Raw genomic sequence first — 19,425 nt, forward strand, 5'->3', positions numbered from 1 at the left:
AAACGTATCTCAGACACCCAAAGAGAGAGAGAGAGAGAGACTGAGAGAGAGAGAGAGAGAGAGAGAGAGGGGAAAAGAGAAGCAGTCATGGCTCCTTGGATGAGGACCACCACGGAGCGGTATGGCGTAGGTAAGTAATCCACGCTCACCTGTGTAGGCCTCCGTGTGTGTGTGTGTTTGCAGAAGGGGTGATGGCCCTTCGCTCTCGCTTTCTCCATGACAGGATGTGGGCGGGTGTCAGCTAACAGACTCTAGCAGTATGACTCTGACAGTGTGACTATGTCTGCACAGTCATGAGGTAGAGATCACTGATAGACCGCTGTGTCGAGAGAAACAAAATGGCTGAATCAGACTTCATGACATGGCTGTCAGGAATCACTTCACACATGATGGCAGTGGTTCAAGTCGCGTTCCTAATCAGAAAGACTGATTCTATCACTGTCAGTTTTCAGAAACATATTGAACTTCAGAGCAGGGTTTCTATTTGCTGCAGTAGTTCTACATGTATTATAAACTGATGATGTGAGAAGGGGAAGATGTTCCGGCTTTGTCCTTATCATGGAGAATCTCTTGATTGACCTGTTCGGCCTTAAAGAGCAGAGTGTTTGATATAGCTCAACCCTGATGCAATATGCACAATAATATTGAATATGAAAAGTAACATCTATCATTGTGATCGTGTTAGATTGAAAACACAGGAAGTGTTGGAGGGAGGAAGTAGCATGAGGTTTCATAAATACAGGAACAGCACAGTACTGTTTCTAACATCATGTGTACACAGACCTAGAAAACACAGTGTACAACCATATTATTACTGATAAACAAGATATGTATATATATATAGATATACATAGATATTGGACATATAAAGAGGTCACACAATTCTTGACATAGTTGTGCAACAGTGGAGGCTGGTGGGAGGAGCTATAGGAGGACGGGCTCATTGTAATGTCTGGAATGGTATAAATGGAACCGTATCAAACATGAAACCATAGGTTTGACTCTATTCCATTTATACCATTCCCATCCTCCTATAGCTCCTCCCACCAGCCTCCTCTGGTGTACAAACATATATCTGTTTTTCTTTATCTAATCTAAACATGAGGAACAAGCATATATAAATCTCATAATAATAGTGAAAAGACCTCGCTCCCCAACAAGCAAAAAAAAACAACATACTATCCTCTCCCTCCCCTGAACAATATAGTCTGAATATTTTCTTAGGCTTAATAGTGAAAACAAAAGGTAATGAATAGGTTTCTGTTATGTTCTCTCTGTTTTAGGGTCTCTCTCTGCAGTACACTGTATGACCCTCTCGCCTCTCTGTGTCTCCCCTAGTAATGTGGAATTTCATTGGCCTTGGAGAGAAGCAGCTGTCTCTGGAGATTGGTGACACGGTCCACATCCAGGAGACCTGCGATGGTAAGGGAGCTGACTGGGAATGTACTGGTTTTACCGGGAATAACTGGTTTTACCGGGAATAATGTGGGATGTAAACAGGGAATAATGTGGGAAGTAAACTGGGAATAATGTGGGATGTAAACAGGGAATAATGTGGGAAGTAAACTGGGAATAATGTGGGATGTAAACTGGGAATAATGTCTGGATGTAAACTGGGAATAATGTGGGATGTAAACTGGGAATAATGTCCTGGATGTAAACTGGGAATAATGTGGGATGTAAACTGGGAATATGTTTGAGACTGGGATGTGGGATGTTAAACTGGGAATAATGTGAAATGTTAACTGGGAATATTGTGGGATGTAAACTGGGAATTAATGTCTGGATGTAAACTGGGAATAATGTGGGATGTAACTGGGAATAATGTCTGGATGTAAACTGGAAATAATGTGGGATGTAAACTGGAATAATGTGGGATGTAAACTGGGAATAATGTGAAATGTTAACTGGGAATAATGTGGGATGTAAACTGGGAATAATATCTGGATGTAAACTGGGAAATAATGTGGGATGTAAACTGGAATAATGTCTGGATGTAAACTGGGAATAATGTGGGATGTAAACTGGGAATCATGTCTGGATGTAAACTGGGAATAATGTGGGATGTAAACTGGAAAATAATGTGGGATGTAAACTGGGAATATGTGAAATGTTAACTGGGAATATTGTGGGATGTAAACTGGGAAATAATGTCTGGATGTAAACTGGAAATAATGTGGGATGTAAACTGAATGTGGGAATGTAACGGAATAATGTGAATGTTAACTGGGAATATTGTGGGATGTAAACTGGGAATAATGTCTGGATGTAAACTGGAATTATTGTGGGATGTATAAAACTGGGAATAATGTCTGGATGTAAACTGGGAATAATTTGGGATGTAAACTGGAAATAATGTGGGATGTAAACTGGGAATAATGTGGGAATGTAAAACTGGGAATAATGTGGGATGTAACTGGGAATATGTGAAATGTTAACTGGGAATATTGTGGATGTAAACTGGGAATAATGTCTGGATGTAAACTGGGAATATGTGGATGTAAACTGGGAATAATGTCTGGATGTAACTGGAAAAAATGTGGGATGTAACTGGAAATAATGTGGGATGTAAACTGGGAATAATGTGAAATGTTTACTGGGAATATTGTGGGATGTAAACTGGGAATAATGTCTGGATGTAAACTGGGAATTATGTGGGATGTAAACTGGGAAATATGTCTGGATGTAAACTGGGAATAATGGGGGATGTAAACTGGGAATAATGTCTGGATGTAAACTGGGAATAATGTGGGATGTAAACTGGAAATAATGTGGGATGTAAACTGGGATAAATGTGAAATGTTAACTGGGAATATTGTGGGATGTAAACTGGGAATTGTCTGGATGTAAACTGGAATAATGTGGGATGTAAAACTGGGAATAATGTCTGGATGTAAACTGGAATAATGTGGGATGTAACTGGAAATAATGTGGGATGTAAACTGGAATAATGTGAAATGTTAACTGGGAATATGTGGGAGTAACTGGGATAATGTCTGGATGTAAACTGGGAATAATGTGGGATGTAACTGGGAATAATGTCTGGATGTAAACTGACAATAATGTGGGATGGAATCTGAGTATAATGTGGGATGGAAAATGGGATTTAAACTGGGACTGGAAACTGAGATGAATGTGGTATGTTGTGACTCTATCCTGTGTTGTGACTCTATCCTGTGTATCGTATCTTGTGTTGTACTGTACCCTGTGTTGTGATGTTCCTGTGTTGTGACTGTATCCTGTGTTGTGACTGTACCTGTGTTGTGCGGTATCCTGTGTTTGACTGTATCCTGTGTTTGTGACTGTACCCTGTGTTGGTGACTGTATCCTGTGTTGTGACTGTACCTGTGTTGTGACTGTATCCTGTGTTGTGACTGTTTCTGTGTTGTGACTGTATCCTGTGTTGTGACTGTACCCTGTGTTGTGACTGTATCCTGTGTTGTGACTGTATCCTGTGTTGTGACTGTATCCTGTGTTTTGACTGTATCCTGTGTTGTGACTGTATCCTGTGTTGTGACTGTACCCTGTGTTGTGACTGTAATCCTGTGTTGTGACTGTTTCCTGTGGTTGTGACTGTATCCTGTGTTGTGACTGTATCCTGTGTTGTGACTGTTTCCTGTGTTGTGATGTACCCTGTGTTGGTGACTTGTATCCTGTGTTGTGACTGTACCTGTGTTGTGGATGTTTCCTGTGTTTGTGACTGTATCCTGTGTTGTGACTGTTTCTGTGTTGTGACTGTTACCCTGTGTTTGTGACTGTTCCTGTGTTGTGATTGTACCCTGTGTTGTGACTGTTTCCTGTGTTGTGACTGTATCCTGTGTTGTGACTGTTTCCTGTGTTGTGACTGTACCCTGTGTTGTGACTGTATCCTGTGTTGTGACTGTCCCTGTGTTGTGACTGTATCCTGTGTTTGTGACTGTACCCTGTGTTGTGACGTACCCTGTGTTGTGACTGTACCCTGTTGTTGTGACTGTACTCTGTTGTTGTGACTGTATCCTGTGTTGTGACTGTATCTGTTGTACTGTATCCTGTGTTGTGACTGTATCCTGTTTGTGACTGTACCCTGTGTGTGACTGTACTGCCTGTGTTGTGACTGTCACCTGTGTTGTGACTGTACCTGTGTTGTGACTGTATCCTGTGTTGTGACTGTATCCTGTGTTGTGACTGTACCTGTGTTGTGACTGTTTCCTGTGTTGTGATGTTCTGTGTTGTGACTGTATCCTGTGTTTGTGATGTATCCTGTGTTGTGACTGTCCGTGTTGCTGATGTATCCTGTGTTGTGACTGTTTCGTGTTGTGACTGTTTCCTGTGTTGTGACTGTTATCCTGTGTTGTGACTGTATCCTGTGTTGTGACTGTATCTGTGTTTGGTGACTGTGTACCCTGTGTTGTGACTGTTCCTGTGTTGTGACTGTACCGCTGTGTTGTGACTGTATCCTATGTTGTTACTGTACCGTGTGTTGTGACTGTATCCTGTGTTGTGACTGTATCCTGTGGTTGTGACTGTATCCTGTGTTTGTGACTGTTTCCTGTGTTGTGACTGTACCCTGTGTTGTGACTGTATCCTGTGTTGTGACTGTACCTGTTTTGTGACTGTATCCTGTGTTGTGACGTATCCTGTGTTGTGACTGTATCCTGTGTTGTGACTGTTTTCCTGTGTTGTGGATGTTTCCTGTGTTGTGACTGTATCCCGTGTTGGTGACTGTATCCTGTGTTGTGACTGTTTCTGTGTTGTGACTGTATCCTGTGTTGTGACTGTATCCTGTGTTGTGACTGTTCCTGTGTTGTGACTGTATCTGTGTTGTGACTGTTTCCTGTGTTGTGACTGTATCCTGTGTTGTGACTGTATCTGTTGTTGTGACTGTTTCCTGTGTTGTGACTGTACCCTGTGTTGTGACTGTATCCTGTTTTCTCTGGTTGCAGGCTGGTATAAAGGCTACCTGGTCAGGAACAATGATCGACAGGTAAGACACAGCTGGATAACTTGAAGACAGGATAGTACGTTTGATGTGAGCAAGTACCTCCCTCCCTCCCTCCCTCCCTCCCTCCCTCCTCCTCCCTCCTCCCTCCCTCTTCCCTCCCTCCTCCTTCCCTCTCCCTCCTCCCTCCTCCCTCCTCCCTCCTCCTCCTCCTCCCTCCTCTCTATCTACCTCTCTCTCCTTGTCTCCCTCCATATATTCAGGGCGCGTTCCCAGCCAGCATAGTGCAGCTGAGGAAGGTCATCATCGAAAAAAGAGGGTGAGTGATGTGTGTGTTTGTGTGTGTGTCAGTGTCATATGCTTACCGGTGTGTGTGTGTGTGTGTGTGTGTGTGTGTGTGTGTGTGTGTGTGTGTGTGTGTGTGTGTGGTGTGTGTGTGTGTGTGTGTGTGTGTGTGTGTGTGTGTGTGTGTTGTGTGTGGTTGTGTGTGTGTGTGGTGTGTGTGTTGTGTGTGTGTGTGTGTGTGTGTTGTGTCAGTAATATGTGTTATGTCCTCCACAGGGATCAGGAGGTGGTGTTGTCAGCAGAGATGCCCCTAGTGAAGGAGGTGACCACCACTCTGAGGGAGTGGGGAAGCATCTGGAAACAGCTCTACGTGGTAAACACTCCACACTTTGTGTGTGTTTGGTATATGTGTCGTGCACATGTGTGTGTAACAGGATCTCTCTCCCCTAGGCTTAAGAAGAGGCGTGTGGTGCAGGTCAAGGGCTGATGTGGGATTTGATGGAATGGCGTTCCAACTCCTGTCTGGCACGTTGCCTAGCGATGAGTTCAAGGAGCTCAAACAGAAAGTCACCTCCAAGATCGACTACGGCAACAAGTATGGCCAATAAACCCTACTGAAATCACTAAAATAGATCATTCTCATTTGAGGACTCCGTTCTGTAATCTGGCTGAGGGAGCCCTTTCTCTCTTCCATCATCTCCTCTCCTCCCTTCCTCCTTCCAGGATCTTGGAGTTGGACCTGGTGGTGCGGGATTGAACGGGAATATGCTGGACCCAGAAACGCCAGCGTGATTAGCCTGTTCCGAGCCACCAGACGACCACAGATCAACGAACGCATCAAAGAGGAACAGGTCAGACAGAGAGTAAGAGAGGAGCAAAGACAACTAACAGAAAAGTGGTTGACAGGGCTAACAGGGTTGAAATTGGGAGAATAGTGGCTGGAGTAAGATTGAGAAGTTGACAGAGTAACGGAAAGAAGACAATGGTCATGCACTGTATTTTAGGAGTATAGCCATCTCTCTCTCTCTCTCTCTCTTCTCTCTCTCTCTCTCTCTCTCTCTTCTTTCCCCCATCTCTCTCTTCTCTCTCTCTCTCTCTCTCTCTCTCTCTCTCCCTTTCTCTCTCTCTCTCTCTCTCTCTCTCTCTCTCTCTTCTCTCTCTCTCTCTCTCTCTCTCTCTCTCTCTCTCTCTCTCCTGTAGTCCAACATTCAGAGGACCACTCAGTAATCTCGGCCCGGATCCAGTCTCCTCCCACTCACAGCCTCTTATGTCTTGTCCGAACTTTGTCTGTCGGATCGGAGAAGATTCTGAACTCTTCATGTCCTCTACGACCCCAACAAGCAGACCATCATCAGGTCTCTTTTTAACATCCCTCTATCCTGCTCTCTTTTTTACATCTCTTTTAAACATCTCTTTTACATCTGCATCATTCATTCATCCTGCCTTCTCTCCTCAGCCCTCTCACCACTTCTCTTTTCTTCTCCTTCTCTTCCTACCACATCTTTCTCCCTGTTTCTCTCTCTCTCCTCAGCCCTCTCTCCCAACTTCTCTTTCTCTGCCTTAGCATCTCCTCTGTTTCTCTCTTCTCTCCTCTCAGCCCTCTCCACTTCTCTCTTCTCTCTTCGCCTAATTCCCTGTCTCTCTCTCTCCCTTCAGCCCTCTCCCCACTTCTCTTTCTCCTTCTCTACATCTCCTGTTTCTCTCTCTCTCCTCAGCGCTCTCCCCACTTCTCTTTCTCCTCTTTTACACATCTCCCGGTTTCTCTCTCTCTCTCAATGCTCTCCACTTCTCTCTTTCTCTCTTTTCTTACCCCACCCCCCACCCCCGTTTTTTCATATATGTTTTGTATTCCTGTACTGTAGTCACAGTTAATGATAAACACAGAAGGCTGCACATGGAAAGGCAGCGCTTGACTGGCAGCTGTCAGAGCTCTGACACCAGTAATGTTGATAGCTGTCTTTCTCTCTCACTCCTTTTCTCTTCCTCTCTTCCCCTTATCCACATTTTCCCCTGTTCTCAACGTCTAACCTAATGGACATACTATTTAAATATCATGGTAGAAATTCAGAAAATAGAGAGGCATTGCTTGACTGACAGCTAATGGTGATAGCTGTCTATTACTGTCAGAGCGACAGATCTAGGCTCTCCTTCCTCTCTCATCCATGCCAGAGTATTACGGCTGGTATGTGACATTCTCCATCGTGGCCACAGTGCCTGAAGGCCTCCTTCTGTCAAACTGTGACAGGGATATTTTGGGAAGGTGTCAGCTTTGGAAAGCTTAGCAACATATCCCCACCGTACAATTTGAGCAGATTGATAGTCAGTCAGTCTCTGCTGGCCAAGAAGACTTATATTTAGGAGAAAGCAATGTATTATAAAGCATTCCAGTCCCTATGTAGGCCCTATGTACATTTATTTTTCTGTGAATTCATCCCGTATGAGCATTTCTATCAGTGAATGATGCGTTAAAGGGATACTTCAGGATTTTGGCAATGAAGCCCTTTATTTACTCCCCCAGAGTCAGAGGAACTAATGGAAACCATTTGCTTGCAGTTTGAGGGAAGTTGCCAGCTAGCGTTAGCGCAGTTGGTAACTGGTRTTAGCGCAATGACTGGATGTCTATGGTGACTGCTATCATGCTTGTACAGTAGATACCATTGTATATACCATAGACTTCCAGTCATTGAGCTAATGCTAGTTAGCAACTTCATTCATACTGGATGCAGAGACATAAAAATGGTATCCATGAGTTTCTCTAACTGGATTCATTGGCAAATTCCCAAAGTATCCTTTTAAGATTCCTTTTGAGTGTGTATTAAGTGTTTCTGACATGTGCTTCTTGTTAACCCATTCCATGGCCTCCCTCTGCAGTGAGAACTACCTGGTTCGCTGGGGCAGTAAAGGCTTTCCTAGGGAGGTTGAAATGCTGAACAACTTGAAGGTGGTCTTTACAGTAAGTTACCACTAGAGAGCACTGTTTGATGCATTTCTTGTCCGTATCCAGTTATTGAGGTGCCATCAAATAATTTAGGTCAGTGGCTCTCAACTGGGTTTGCCTCATGACCCAAATGTAACCACGTTGCATCAATATTCAAATTGGGAGGGGAAATCACAACCCACCAGTTGAGAAATGCTAATTTAGTAAATGTATGCTCTGTGCATATAAATCATGTTTTTTGATTTTGAAAACCTCCCTCCCTCCAGGACTTGGGTAATAAGGACTTGAACAGAGAGAAGATCTACCTGATCTGTCAGATAGTGAGAGTGGGTCGTATGGAACTGAAAGAGACAAGCACCAAGAAGTGTACCCAGGGCCTCCGCAGGCCCTTTGGAGTGGCAGGTAGGTACTAGTGTATGGCATGGGGCAGTGGGCATGGGCAGTGGGTATGGGGCAGGGGGCAGTGGGCAGTGGGCATGGGCATGGGGCAGTGGGCATGGGGCAGTGGGCTGGGGCAGTGGGAGTGGGTATGGGGCAGTGGGAGCAGGGGGCAGTGGGCATGGGGCAGGGGGCAGTGGGCATGGGGCAGTGGGCAGTGTTAACAACATTTTGAATTGGGATCCACTGATGCTGGTCACAGCTTGAATATTGAATATTGTTTACTAAGTGGATCAAAGAAAATGTAAAATAACCTGAGAGGTCATTCTTAATAAAAGAGTACATTACATTTGTTCCTGTCTGCAGTGATGGACATCAGTGACATCATCAAAGGAAAGATAGAGTGTGATGAGGAGAAGCAGCATTTCATCCCTTTTTTCCCGTAAGTCCTCCCTTCTTCACCCTCTCCTCCCTCCTCTCTTCCTCCATACCTACCTATTTTAGTTGTTGTTGTGTAGTTTAAATGTGTGTGTATGTGGGTGTGCAGGGTCGTGGCAGAGAATGACTTCCTTCACCCCCTGCTGAACAAGGTGACAGCGTCACGAGGAGACAGTGGAGGACAAGGTACAACATCTCACCTCACACTCATGGAAACTCTTGCTATTGTACCAACAACCACTGCATTATCAATGCTTGGTCCTCTATCCTCCCCTCTACCCCTCCTCCCCACCACGGGGTGAAGTTTCCCCTTATCCCCTAGGTACAGATCTAGCATCACCTTCCCCTCCCCAATCCTAACCTTAACCATTGGTGTGGGTAATGCAAAACTGACCCAAGATCAGCGTCCAAGGGCATCTTTACCCTACTCCGTCCCCCCTCCAGGTCTATGGGTGACGATGAAGGCCCTGGTGGGTGACATCGTCCAGATCCGTAAGGAGTACCCCCACCTGGTGGACCGCAGCACGGTGGTGGCCCGTAAACTGGGCTTCCCAGAGATCATCATGCCGGGGGACATCCGCAACGACATCTACCTGACGCTGTGGGCCGGGGATTTTGACAAGTACAACAAGACCAGCCAGAAGAACATGGAGGTCATCATGATGGTGTGTGACGAGGAGGGCAAGATTGTGTCGGTGAGTTGGGGGGGGTCATCTGGAGGTAGGCGAACAGGGATACTGTTTCAGCGCTGTATCCTCCTTTGTATTTGATGTCATATGGTTCTGAGTTGTTGGGTTAGATGTAATCTGTTGTGGACAGACCACGCTAAGATACATTATGCCGTAGATCTGTCTTGATACAACACGATGCATGAGATCAGTAGCAGCAGTTCCGTTACTTGGATTTTTGTTCCTGGTTATTTGGACAAATCATTTTTTTTTAGCATCTTAGCATCTTTGGAATATCTAAAGGGGAGGGGACATTCGGCCCGTCACATGCAGAGAGAGAGGGTGGAGCTCTTCCTTACAGTTCTTAACACGTATGGACCCAGAACTTCATCGAGCATCTGACCAATTACGCTAGACTTTAGTTCTGGGTTAACCAAGATTAGGTTGGATGTACAGTATCTAGGTTGATGTAGGTTAGTTGAATTGATTGTCCTCTCTCTCTTTCTCGAATCTCTCTCTCTTTCTGTCTTCACTCTCTTTCTGTCATCTCTCTCTCTTTGTCGTCTCTCTCTCTTTCTGCCATCGCTCTCTCTTTCTGTCATCTCTTTCTGTTTTGTCCTGTAGAACTCTATCTGTCTGGGAGCGGGGGATAGACCGCTCAACGACTACAGATCTGTCATCTACTACCAGGTCAAACAACCACGCTGGATGGAGACGTTCAAGGTCAGCTCTTATACACATCTAGATGTGTATAAGAGACAGGATGAACTCATGGATACCATTTTTATGTTTAGGAATTTTGCGAGCCAATGCTAACTAGTGTTAGCGCAATGACTGGATGTCTATGGTGACTGCTATCATGCTTGTACAGTAGATACCATTGTATGGTGGTATTCTTGTGCACGTTGAATACAGCTGTTTCCTCTGTGGTACACCAATAACACTTTAACACGCTCTGGTTAGGTGTGTATACAAGGTGATCATGTGACAAAAACATTTGATCATGTGTTTAACTATTCAGAATTACAAAAAATGAAAGCAGGATGGTGTGGATAAAAAAAAAAGGGACAGTTTGATGAAAAAGCTTTAAATAAAGGTTAAAATCAGGCTGTCACATGTTTGCACAGGCCTAACAGGAGATGTTGTTGTTCCTCCGTCCATAATAGCACAAGGCCCAGACAGGAGATGTAATGTTGTCCTCTCACTATTCCAGTCCAGGGCCCTAACAGGAGATGTAAGTTGATTCCCCGTCTATAGCTACAGGAGCCTAGACAGGAGATGTATGTGTCCTCCGTCCAATATAGCATCAGGGCCCAACAGGGATATAATGTTGTCCTCGTCCTATAGCACAGGGCCCCGACAGGAGATGTACTGTATGTTCCTCATCCTATAGACAAAGGGCCACAGGAGATGTAATGTTGTCCTCCGTCATTATAGCACAGGGCCACAGAAGAGATGTAATGTTGTCCTCCCGTCCTATAAGCAACGGGCCCTGAACAGGAGATGTTACATGTTGTCCTCCAGTCCTATACGGCCACAGGAGGCCCTAACAGGAGATGTACATCGTTATCCTCCGTCTATAGCCAGGGCCCAGACAGGAGATGTAATTGTTGTCCTCCGTCCTATTAGCAAGGGCCCACGACAGGAGATGTAATGTTGTCCTCCGTCCTATAGCACAGGGCCTAACAGGAGATGTAAATGTTGTCCTCCGTCCTATAGCACAGGGCCAGACAGGAGATGTAATGTTGTCCTCCGTCCTATAGCACAGGGCCCAGAACAGGAGATGTAATGTTGTCCTCCGTCCTATAGCACAAGGGCCCAGACAGGAGATGTAATGTTGTCATCCATCCTAATAGCACAGGGCCTAACAGGAGATGTAATGTTTGTCCTCCCGTCCTCTAGCACAAGGGCCAGACAAGGAGAGTGTAATGTTGTCCTCCATCCTATGCAAGGGCCCTAAGGAGATGTAATGTCCCAGAGCAACGGCCTAACGGAGATGTAATGTTGTCCCATACCTAATAAGCAAAAGGGCCAGACAGGAGATATAATGTTTGTCCCTCCATCTATAGCACAGGGCCAGACAGGAAGATTAATGTTCGTCCTCCGTCCTAATAGCACAGGACCCGACAGGAGATATAATGTTGTCCTCCATTCCTATTAGCACAGGGCCGACAGGAGATGTAATGTTGTCCTCCGTCCCTATGCAACAGGGCCACTCGGAGTGTAATGTTTTCCTCGTCCTATAGCACAGGGCGAAGGAGATGTAATGTGATCCTACAAACGTCTATAGCACAGGGCCCAAACAGGATGATAAGCTAATGTTGTCCCTCACGTCCTATACGAAGGGCCAGACAGGAGTGTCATAGTTGTCCCTCGTCCTAAGCAAGGGCCAATACAGGGAGATGTAATGTTTGTCCTGCCCGTCCTATAGCACAAGGGGCAGACAGGAGATGTAATGCAGCATTAGTCCTTCCGTCTATATAGCACAGGGCCCAGACAGGAAATGTCATGTTGTCCTACGTCATATAACTACAGGGCCCAGACAGGAGATGTAATGTTTGTCCCTTCGTCTATTAGCACCAGAGGCCATACAGGAGATTAGTAATGTTTCAGTCCTGCCGTCTATAGCACAGGGCCGCAGACAGGAATGTAATGTTTGTCCTCCATCCTATATGCAATCAGGGCCCTAACAGGAGATGTAATGTTTGTCCTCCGTCCTATAGCAAAGGGCCCAGACAGGAGATGTCTAATGTTGTCCATCCAGTCCTATAGCACAGGGCCCAGTCACCAGAGAATGTAATGCTTTGTCACTCTCGTCCTAATCAGCACAGGGCCAGACAGGAGATATATGTTAATGTACCTACATCGCTATAGCCAACGGTCCAGACAGGAGGATAGTAGTTGAACCACTCCAGTCCTCATAATAAAGCACAGGGCTAAGGCAGGAGATGTAATGTTGTCCCTAAATAAAGGGACCCAATCCCTGGAGGAGATGTAAATGTTTTGTCCCTCCAGTCCTATAGCAAGGGCCCTAAACGGAGATGTATGTTGTCCTCCGTCTAATAGCACAGGGCCTGACAGGAAGATGTAATGTTGTTCTCCGTCCTACTAGCACAAGGGCCCTACAGGAGAATGTAATGTTTGTCCTCCGGTCCTATAGCACAGGGCCAGACAGGAGATAGGTAATGTTGTCCTCCGTCCTTATAGCACAGGGCCAGACAGGAGATGTAATGTTGTCTCGTCTATAGCACAAGGGCCAGACGGAATCGTAATGTTGTCCTCCGTCTATAGCAACAGGGGCTAACGGAGATTGTATGTTGTCTCCGTCCTATAGCACAGGGCCAGACAGGAGATGTAATGTTTGTCTCCGTCCTAATGCAACAGGAGCCCTAACAGGAGATGTAATGTTGTCTCCGTCCACTGCACAGGCGCAGAAGGAGATGTAATGTTGTTCCTCCGTCCATAAGCACAGGGCCCAGACAGGAGATGTAATGTTGTCTCACGGTCCTATAGCACAGGGCCAGACAGGAGATTAATGTGTCCTCCATCTATAACAGGGCCTCAACGGAGATGTAATGTTGTCCTCCGTCCTATAGACAGGGCCAGACAGGAGGATGTAATGTTGTCTCAGCGTCCTATAAGGTGCCATTCCCTATGGAGGAGATGCACAGGATCCCCTGCGCTTCATGTTCAACACCGTCCTCATCAGGAGTGTGAGTACACCCAACTCTGCCTCATCTTACTCTTTAAAGCCACTGAGCTGAATGGGCTGGAAGTGTGAAAGCACTGGTGACAGGGAGGAAGCATTGCTTTCATCTACTAATGAATTATCCTAATTCTCTTCTCTCTCTCTCTCTCTCTCTCTCTCTCAAGCATCTATCTCTCTCTCTCCTCGTCTTTCTCTCTTCTCCTCTCTCGTTCCTCTCTCTCTCTCTCTCTCTCTCTCAGATTATCTCTCTCTCTTCTCTCCTCTGTCTTCCTCTCTCTCTCTCTCTCTTCTTCTCGTCTCTCTCTCTCTCTCTCTGTGTAGCTTAAGGTAAAAGTTGAGAACTTTGGCCATGGCGTTTGTTCGCCTGATGAAGGAAGATGGAACCGTGCTGAAGGACGGGCTTCATGACCTGGTGGTCTTCAAGGTCAGAACTGAATCAACTCCGATTCACACATCTACAAAACGAATGAATTAACGGTATAAATGAACCAGTACAGATTCACAGTTAACTGAACTGAATAATTGAATTACGTCAGAGTCACAGCCAAATCGCCAAGGACACTGAATTATTAAAGATTCACAACCGACTGAACAGGCTAACTGAATAATTATAGATTCACTGCCAAATGAACTGGAATTATTGATTAAGTGCTAAAAGGAATGAAGATGAATTACTGTTGATTCACTCCCAAACTAAACTCTCTCTCTCTCCCCTCTCTCTCTCTCTGTCTCCCCCCTCTCTCTCTCTTTCTCTCTGTTTCTCTTACTGCACCCTCTCCCCCCCCTCTCTCTGTCTCCCCCCCCTCTCTTTCTCTCTGTTTCTCTTACTGCACCCTCTCTCTCTCCCCTTTCTCTATCTTGTGCTCTCTCTCTCTATCACCCCATCCTCTCTCTCTCCTCTTTCTCCCCCCCCTCTCTCTCTTACCGCACTCTCTCTCTCCCATCTCTCTCTCTTACGCTCTCTCTCTCTATCACCCCACCCTCTCTCTCTTCTTTCTCTCTCCTCACACCCTCTCTCTCTTCCCACCATCTCGGTCTCTCTCCTTCTCTCTACAGGGGGACAGTAAGCGTATGGAGGATGTGAACTCGTACCTGTCCCTACCCTCTACGCGTTATGTGGACGTTCACAAGACGGGGACACTGAGCCGCAGCAGCAGCAGTGTAGGAAGCCTGTCTGTCAGCTCCAGAGACAGCTTCACCATCTCAACCCTCGTCTGCTCCACCAAGCTCACTCAAAACGGTGTGTGTGTGTGTGTGGTCTCAGAACAGACAGAGTATGTCGTAGTTTTGTCATACACGCCGGCGCTGGCATACACACAAACGCACACACGCACTTCCCCCACACACAGCCAGGGCCCTGGCATGGCATACAGGTGCTGTGTAACAGCTGTTGCTGAAGAAGCCAGTTCATCATTGTAATGATAACTGTGCTGCAGTGTTAATCACCAGTMCAGATTTAACACACACACACACACACACACGCACAAACACACACACAAAGAGCAGCTGTCTGGATGAGGGATATGATCCATCTCTACCTGGACCTGTACTCCCAGTCAACAGATGGACAGCAGGCAGGCAGGTTCACTACTGAGGAAGATATTACTAAACACTAACACCTGTACAGGAGCTTCAGTGGTCTACACTACGAAGGGAACGTAACATGGTCTATGTCATACAGAAGGGATGTTTTCTTTTTTTGTGTGTGTGCTTATGATGGACTTCTACTTGGGCAGGGGAAAAGTGACAGTGAATGTGTACATTCCCTCTCACTGCCAAAGACCCATTTCCACGTGGACTAAATCTGGTGCTTGAATTTATTTCCTAGTTCATTTCCATTGTATTGGCCAAGGCTTAAACAGGGCTTCTCCAAAAACTCTGGCCCCTCAACAAGCCCCCTTAAACCCCCAGGGCGGGACCAAGTCATGTGGGCTTTCAAAGGAAGTATGTCATGCCGGGGAATATGTTTATATATGGCTGCCATTAAAATGTTTGGCCCAATCCCAAATATACCCCTACATCCTACGCACTTAGCCCTCCACTCAGAATCCATCTGAGTGGATTCAACATGTGTTTGCAATATGATAATCACTCCACTTTGCCCTCTGAAGTGTAAGTTTCGCCATATTGCTTACACCAATCATATATCTCGTGGACCAATCAACATGAACAAAACTGGTACCATAGGATCTGTGGGGAAGGAATGGGATGCGTGGGATAATGAGCAGCAGTAGATCCGGTGTGTTGGGTTTTTCTTCACTGGTTATTTGGACAAATCATGATTTCGCAGGTGTTAGCATCGTTTGAATTTCAGAAGAGGAGGGGACATTCATCCCGTAACTTGCAAAGAGAGATAGAGCTCCTCGTTCTGGTTCTGCTGCTTTAGCATCTCTCAGGGTGGTATGCTTGGCCCGCAGCAGTCCACCCTGCATCCCATTGCTGGCTTTCTTCTGAACCTAAGCAGGGTTGGTCCTAATTGGTCCCTGGATGGGACAACAGATGCTGCTGGAAGTGGTGGTAGAGGGCCAGTAGGAGGCACCCTTTCCTCTGGTCTAAACAAACATCCAAATGCCCAGGGCAGTGATTGGGAACATTGCCTGTGTAGGGTGCTGTCTTTCGGATGGGACATTAAACGGGTGTCCTGACTTTCTGTGGTCACTAAAGATCCCATGGCACTTATTGTAAGAGTAGGGGTGTTAACCCCGGTGTCCTGGCTAAATTCCCAATCTGGCCCTCATACCATCACGGACACTTAATCATCCCCAGTTTACAACTGACTCCTTCATCCCCCCTCCTCTCCCCTGTAACCATTCCTCAGGTTGTAAATGAGAATGTGTTCTCAGTCAACTTACCTGGTAAAATAAAAAAACAATCTCTTCTCTTAACACGCATGGACCCAGAATGTAATCGAGCAGCTAACCAATTACATGACACTTTATTTTTGACCAAGATTAATANTGTGGTCACTAAAGATCCCATGGCACTTATTGTAAGAGTAGGGGTGTTAACCCCGGTGTCCTGGCTAAATTCCCAATCTGGCCCTCATACCATCACGGACACTTAATCATCCCCAGTTTACAACTGACTCCTTCATCCCCCCTCCTCTCCCCTGTAACCATTCCTCAGGTTGTAAATGAGAATGTGTTCTCAGTCAACTTACCTGGTAAAATAAAAAAACAATCTCTTCTCTTAACACGCATGGACCCAGAATGTAATCGAGCAGCTAACCAATTACATGACACTTTATTTTTGACCAAGATTAATACCAATAAAATGCCCTCAGATCTCGACAAGGGCATAGGGCGTAAGGTTTGGGGGTCAATTTGGGATTGGGCCTTCTCCTTGCAAGTAGTTTTGATTAACCAATTTGAATAACAAACAAGCTCAAACTGTAAAATATTGTCAAACCAACATTTGCCAAGTCTTTGTTTTTTTAACCCTGTAAAAAGTAAAAGTCACATGTTAAAACTAGCCCAAACTATCGATAGCTAGCACAACTTTGGCAGCTAGCTATATTAGCAATATCGCTAACTTTATTTTCTTTGAAAGACACTACAGCACTCTGCCTTGCAGAGAGTTTAATTAGCTAGCTAGCAATTTATATTTGCATTCTTGTAGTTATTTCTCTCGTTTATGGCATTTGCTTGTAGATAAAAACTAGCTAGATAGCCTATTAGCAGCTAATCACTGAATTTTAACAGATAAAATGACTTGCAGCTAGCTAAATATCAGTATCTTTGGTAACATAGCTAACTAGTAGCCTAACAAGCGTATGGCCATGTTTTCTGCAATGGAAACACACCACCCATTGGGCACAGATGTCAATTCAGCATATATTCCATGTTGGTTCGATATCATTTCATTGAAATTACTTGGAAATAATGTTGATTCAAACAGTGTATGTTCAGTGGGCAGGAACTCCAGACCTAGTGTGCTACATTTCAGCCTGTAGTTCCTGGGATTTAAGTTCTTGGGCATCAAGCCCTTAGTGAGAGGAATGATGGCTGCATTTGAATGATTGTCACCCTGTGGGTGTACTGGGTTATGGTAAATGACAGGTAGGATCAAAGGATATGTGGATGGATGGATGGATATGTGGATGGATGGACATGTGGATGGATGGATGGCTGTATATGTGGATTTGATGGATGGATATATGGATATATGGATTGATGGATGGATGGATATGTGGATTGATGGATGGATATGTGGATTGATGGATGTTTGGATATGTGGATGGATGGATATTTGGATGGATGGATGGGTGGATGGATGGATAATGTGGATTGGATGGAAATGGATGGATATGGGAATGGATATGTGAATGGATGGATGGATATGTGGATGGATGGATATGTGGATGGAGTGGATGGATGGATATGTTTTTGATGGATTAGTGGTTTGATGGATGGATATGATGGATAGATTGTTGGATGGATGGATGAATGTGGTTTGATGGATGGATGATGGATGGATGATGGAAGATATGTGGTTTGATGGATGGATGAATGGATATGTGGATTGATGATGTTTGAATGGGATGGTATGTGTGATTAGTGGTGGATGATTTGGATATAGAATGGATGGATGGATATTGGAAAAATATGTAGAATGGATGGATATGTTGGGGATGGGATGGATTTGGTTGATGGATGGATGTGTGTTGATGGATGGGGTGGAATGGAATGGATATGTGGAGTGGGATATGGAATATGTGGAAATGATATGTGGTCGAATGGATATGTGGTGGATGGATATGTGGATGGATGGATTGATGGATGGTTCGGATGGATGGATATGTGGATTGGATGGATGGGATGGGATACTGTGGGTTGAGATGGATGGGTATATGTTATTTATGGATGGATGGATATGTGGATTGGGATGGATGGATGGATATGTGAATGGATGGATGGATTGGATCGAAATATGGTTTGATGGATAGATGAATGGATGGATATATGTTTTATGGATGGGTGGATGGACGGATATATGGTTTTGATGATAGATAGATGGTATGGACATGTGGGATTGATGGATGGAATGGATTGATGGATGGATACTGTGAATGATGGATGGATGGATTTGTGGATAGATCGATGGACATGGTGTATGATTGAATGGGTAGATATCTGGATGGATGGATATGTGAGAATGGTGATATGTGGATGGAATGTGATGATGTTGGATGAATGGATATGTGGATGGATTATGTGGATGGATGGGATATGTGGATTGATGGATGGATGGTATGTGGATGGATGGATGGATGATGATGGATGGATATGTGGATGGGATCATGAATGGATGATTGGACCGATGTAATGTGAATGGATGGATGGGATATGTGGTTGATGATGGATGGATGATATGTGGAATGAGAATGTGGATATGTGGATGGATGGATGATGGTGATGGATGGATATGTGGTTTGATGGATGGATGGATAGATTGTTGGATGGATGGGATGGATATGTGATGTTTGATGGATGGATGAATGGATGATTGGAATATATGAGGTTTGATGGATGGATAGTGGATTAATGGATTGTGGATGGGATGATATGTGGATTTTGATGGATGGATGGATAGATGGATGGATATGTGGATTAATGGATGGATGGATGGATATGTGGAGGATGGATTGGTTGATGGATGGATATGTGGATTGAGGATGGGATATGTGGATTGATTGGATGGGTGGATGGATGGATAATGTGGATGGATCAATGGAATAATGTTGGATCCCAATGATTGTATGGGAATGTGGATGGATGGATAATAATGTGGATGGATGGAATTAGCAGTGGATAGATGGTTTTGAATGATGGATATGTGGATTGATGGATGGATGGAATATTGGGTTGAGGTGGAGGATGGATATGTTATTTGATGGATGATGGATAATGTGGATTGAAAATATGTTATGGATGGATATGTGGATGGATGGATATGTGGATGCAATGGATATGTTATATTGAGAAAGATGGGATGGTGATTTTGTTGAATGGAGAGGATTGGATGGAATTGTTGATGGATAGATGGTATGGATGAAAGAGAAATGGAATTAATAAAAAAAATGGTATTGATT

The 19,425-nt window shown here is 44.9% G+C and overlaps 1 protein-coding gene across 1 annotated transcript in view; it reads left to right on the top strand.

Annotated features, from left to right (window-relative positions):
- The window catches only part of LOC112074679 (dedicator of cytokinesis protein 2-like), a 49,840-nt gene continuing 30,415 nt past the window's right edge, over positions 1 to 19,425 (top strand). Inside the window, 22 exon segments of the mRNA XM_070440623.1 lie at positions 1 to 130; positions 1,339 to 1,422; positions 4,923 to 4,963; positions 5,182 to 5,237; positions 5,480 to 5,576; positions 5,654 to 5,711; positions 5,714 to 5,798; positions 5,927 to 5,955; positions 5,958 to 5,981; positions 5,984 to 6,066; positions 6,418 to 6,478; positions 6,481 to 6,522; positions 6,525 to 6,558; positions 8,075 to 8,156; positions 8,408 to 8,543; positions 8,886 to 8,961; positions 9,067 to 9,143; positions 9,402 to 9,652; positions 10,250 to 10,348; positions 13,268 to 13,336; positions 13,669 to 13,758; positions 14,391 to 14,574. Of these exon segments, the coding sequence (XP_070296724.1) occupies positions 88 to 130; positions 1,339 to 1,422; positions 4,923 to 4,963; positions 5,182 to 5,237; positions 5,480 to 5,576; positions 5,654 to 5,711; positions 5,714 to 5,798; positions 5,927 to 5,955; positions 5,958 to 5,981; positions 5,984 to 6,066; positions 6,418 to 6,478; positions 6,481 to 6,522; positions 6,525 to 6,558; positions 8,075 to 8,156; positions 8,408 to 8,543; positions 8,886 to 8,961; positions 9,067 to 9,143; positions 9,402 to 9,652; positions 10,250 to 10,348; positions 13,268 to 13,336; positions 13,669 to 13,758; positions 14,391 to 14,574 (1,801 nt within the window). The 5' untranslated portion in view covers positions 1 to 87.

This window comes from Salvelinus sp. IW2-2015, unplaced genomic scaffold (genome assembly GCF_002910315.2).
Source record: "Salvelinus sp. IW2-2015 unplaced genomic scaffold, ASM291031v2 Un_scaffold2755, whole genome shotgun sequence".
NCBI lineage: Eukaryota > Metazoa > Chordata > Actinopteri > Salmoniformes > Salmonidae > Salvelinus > Salvelinus sp. IW2-2015.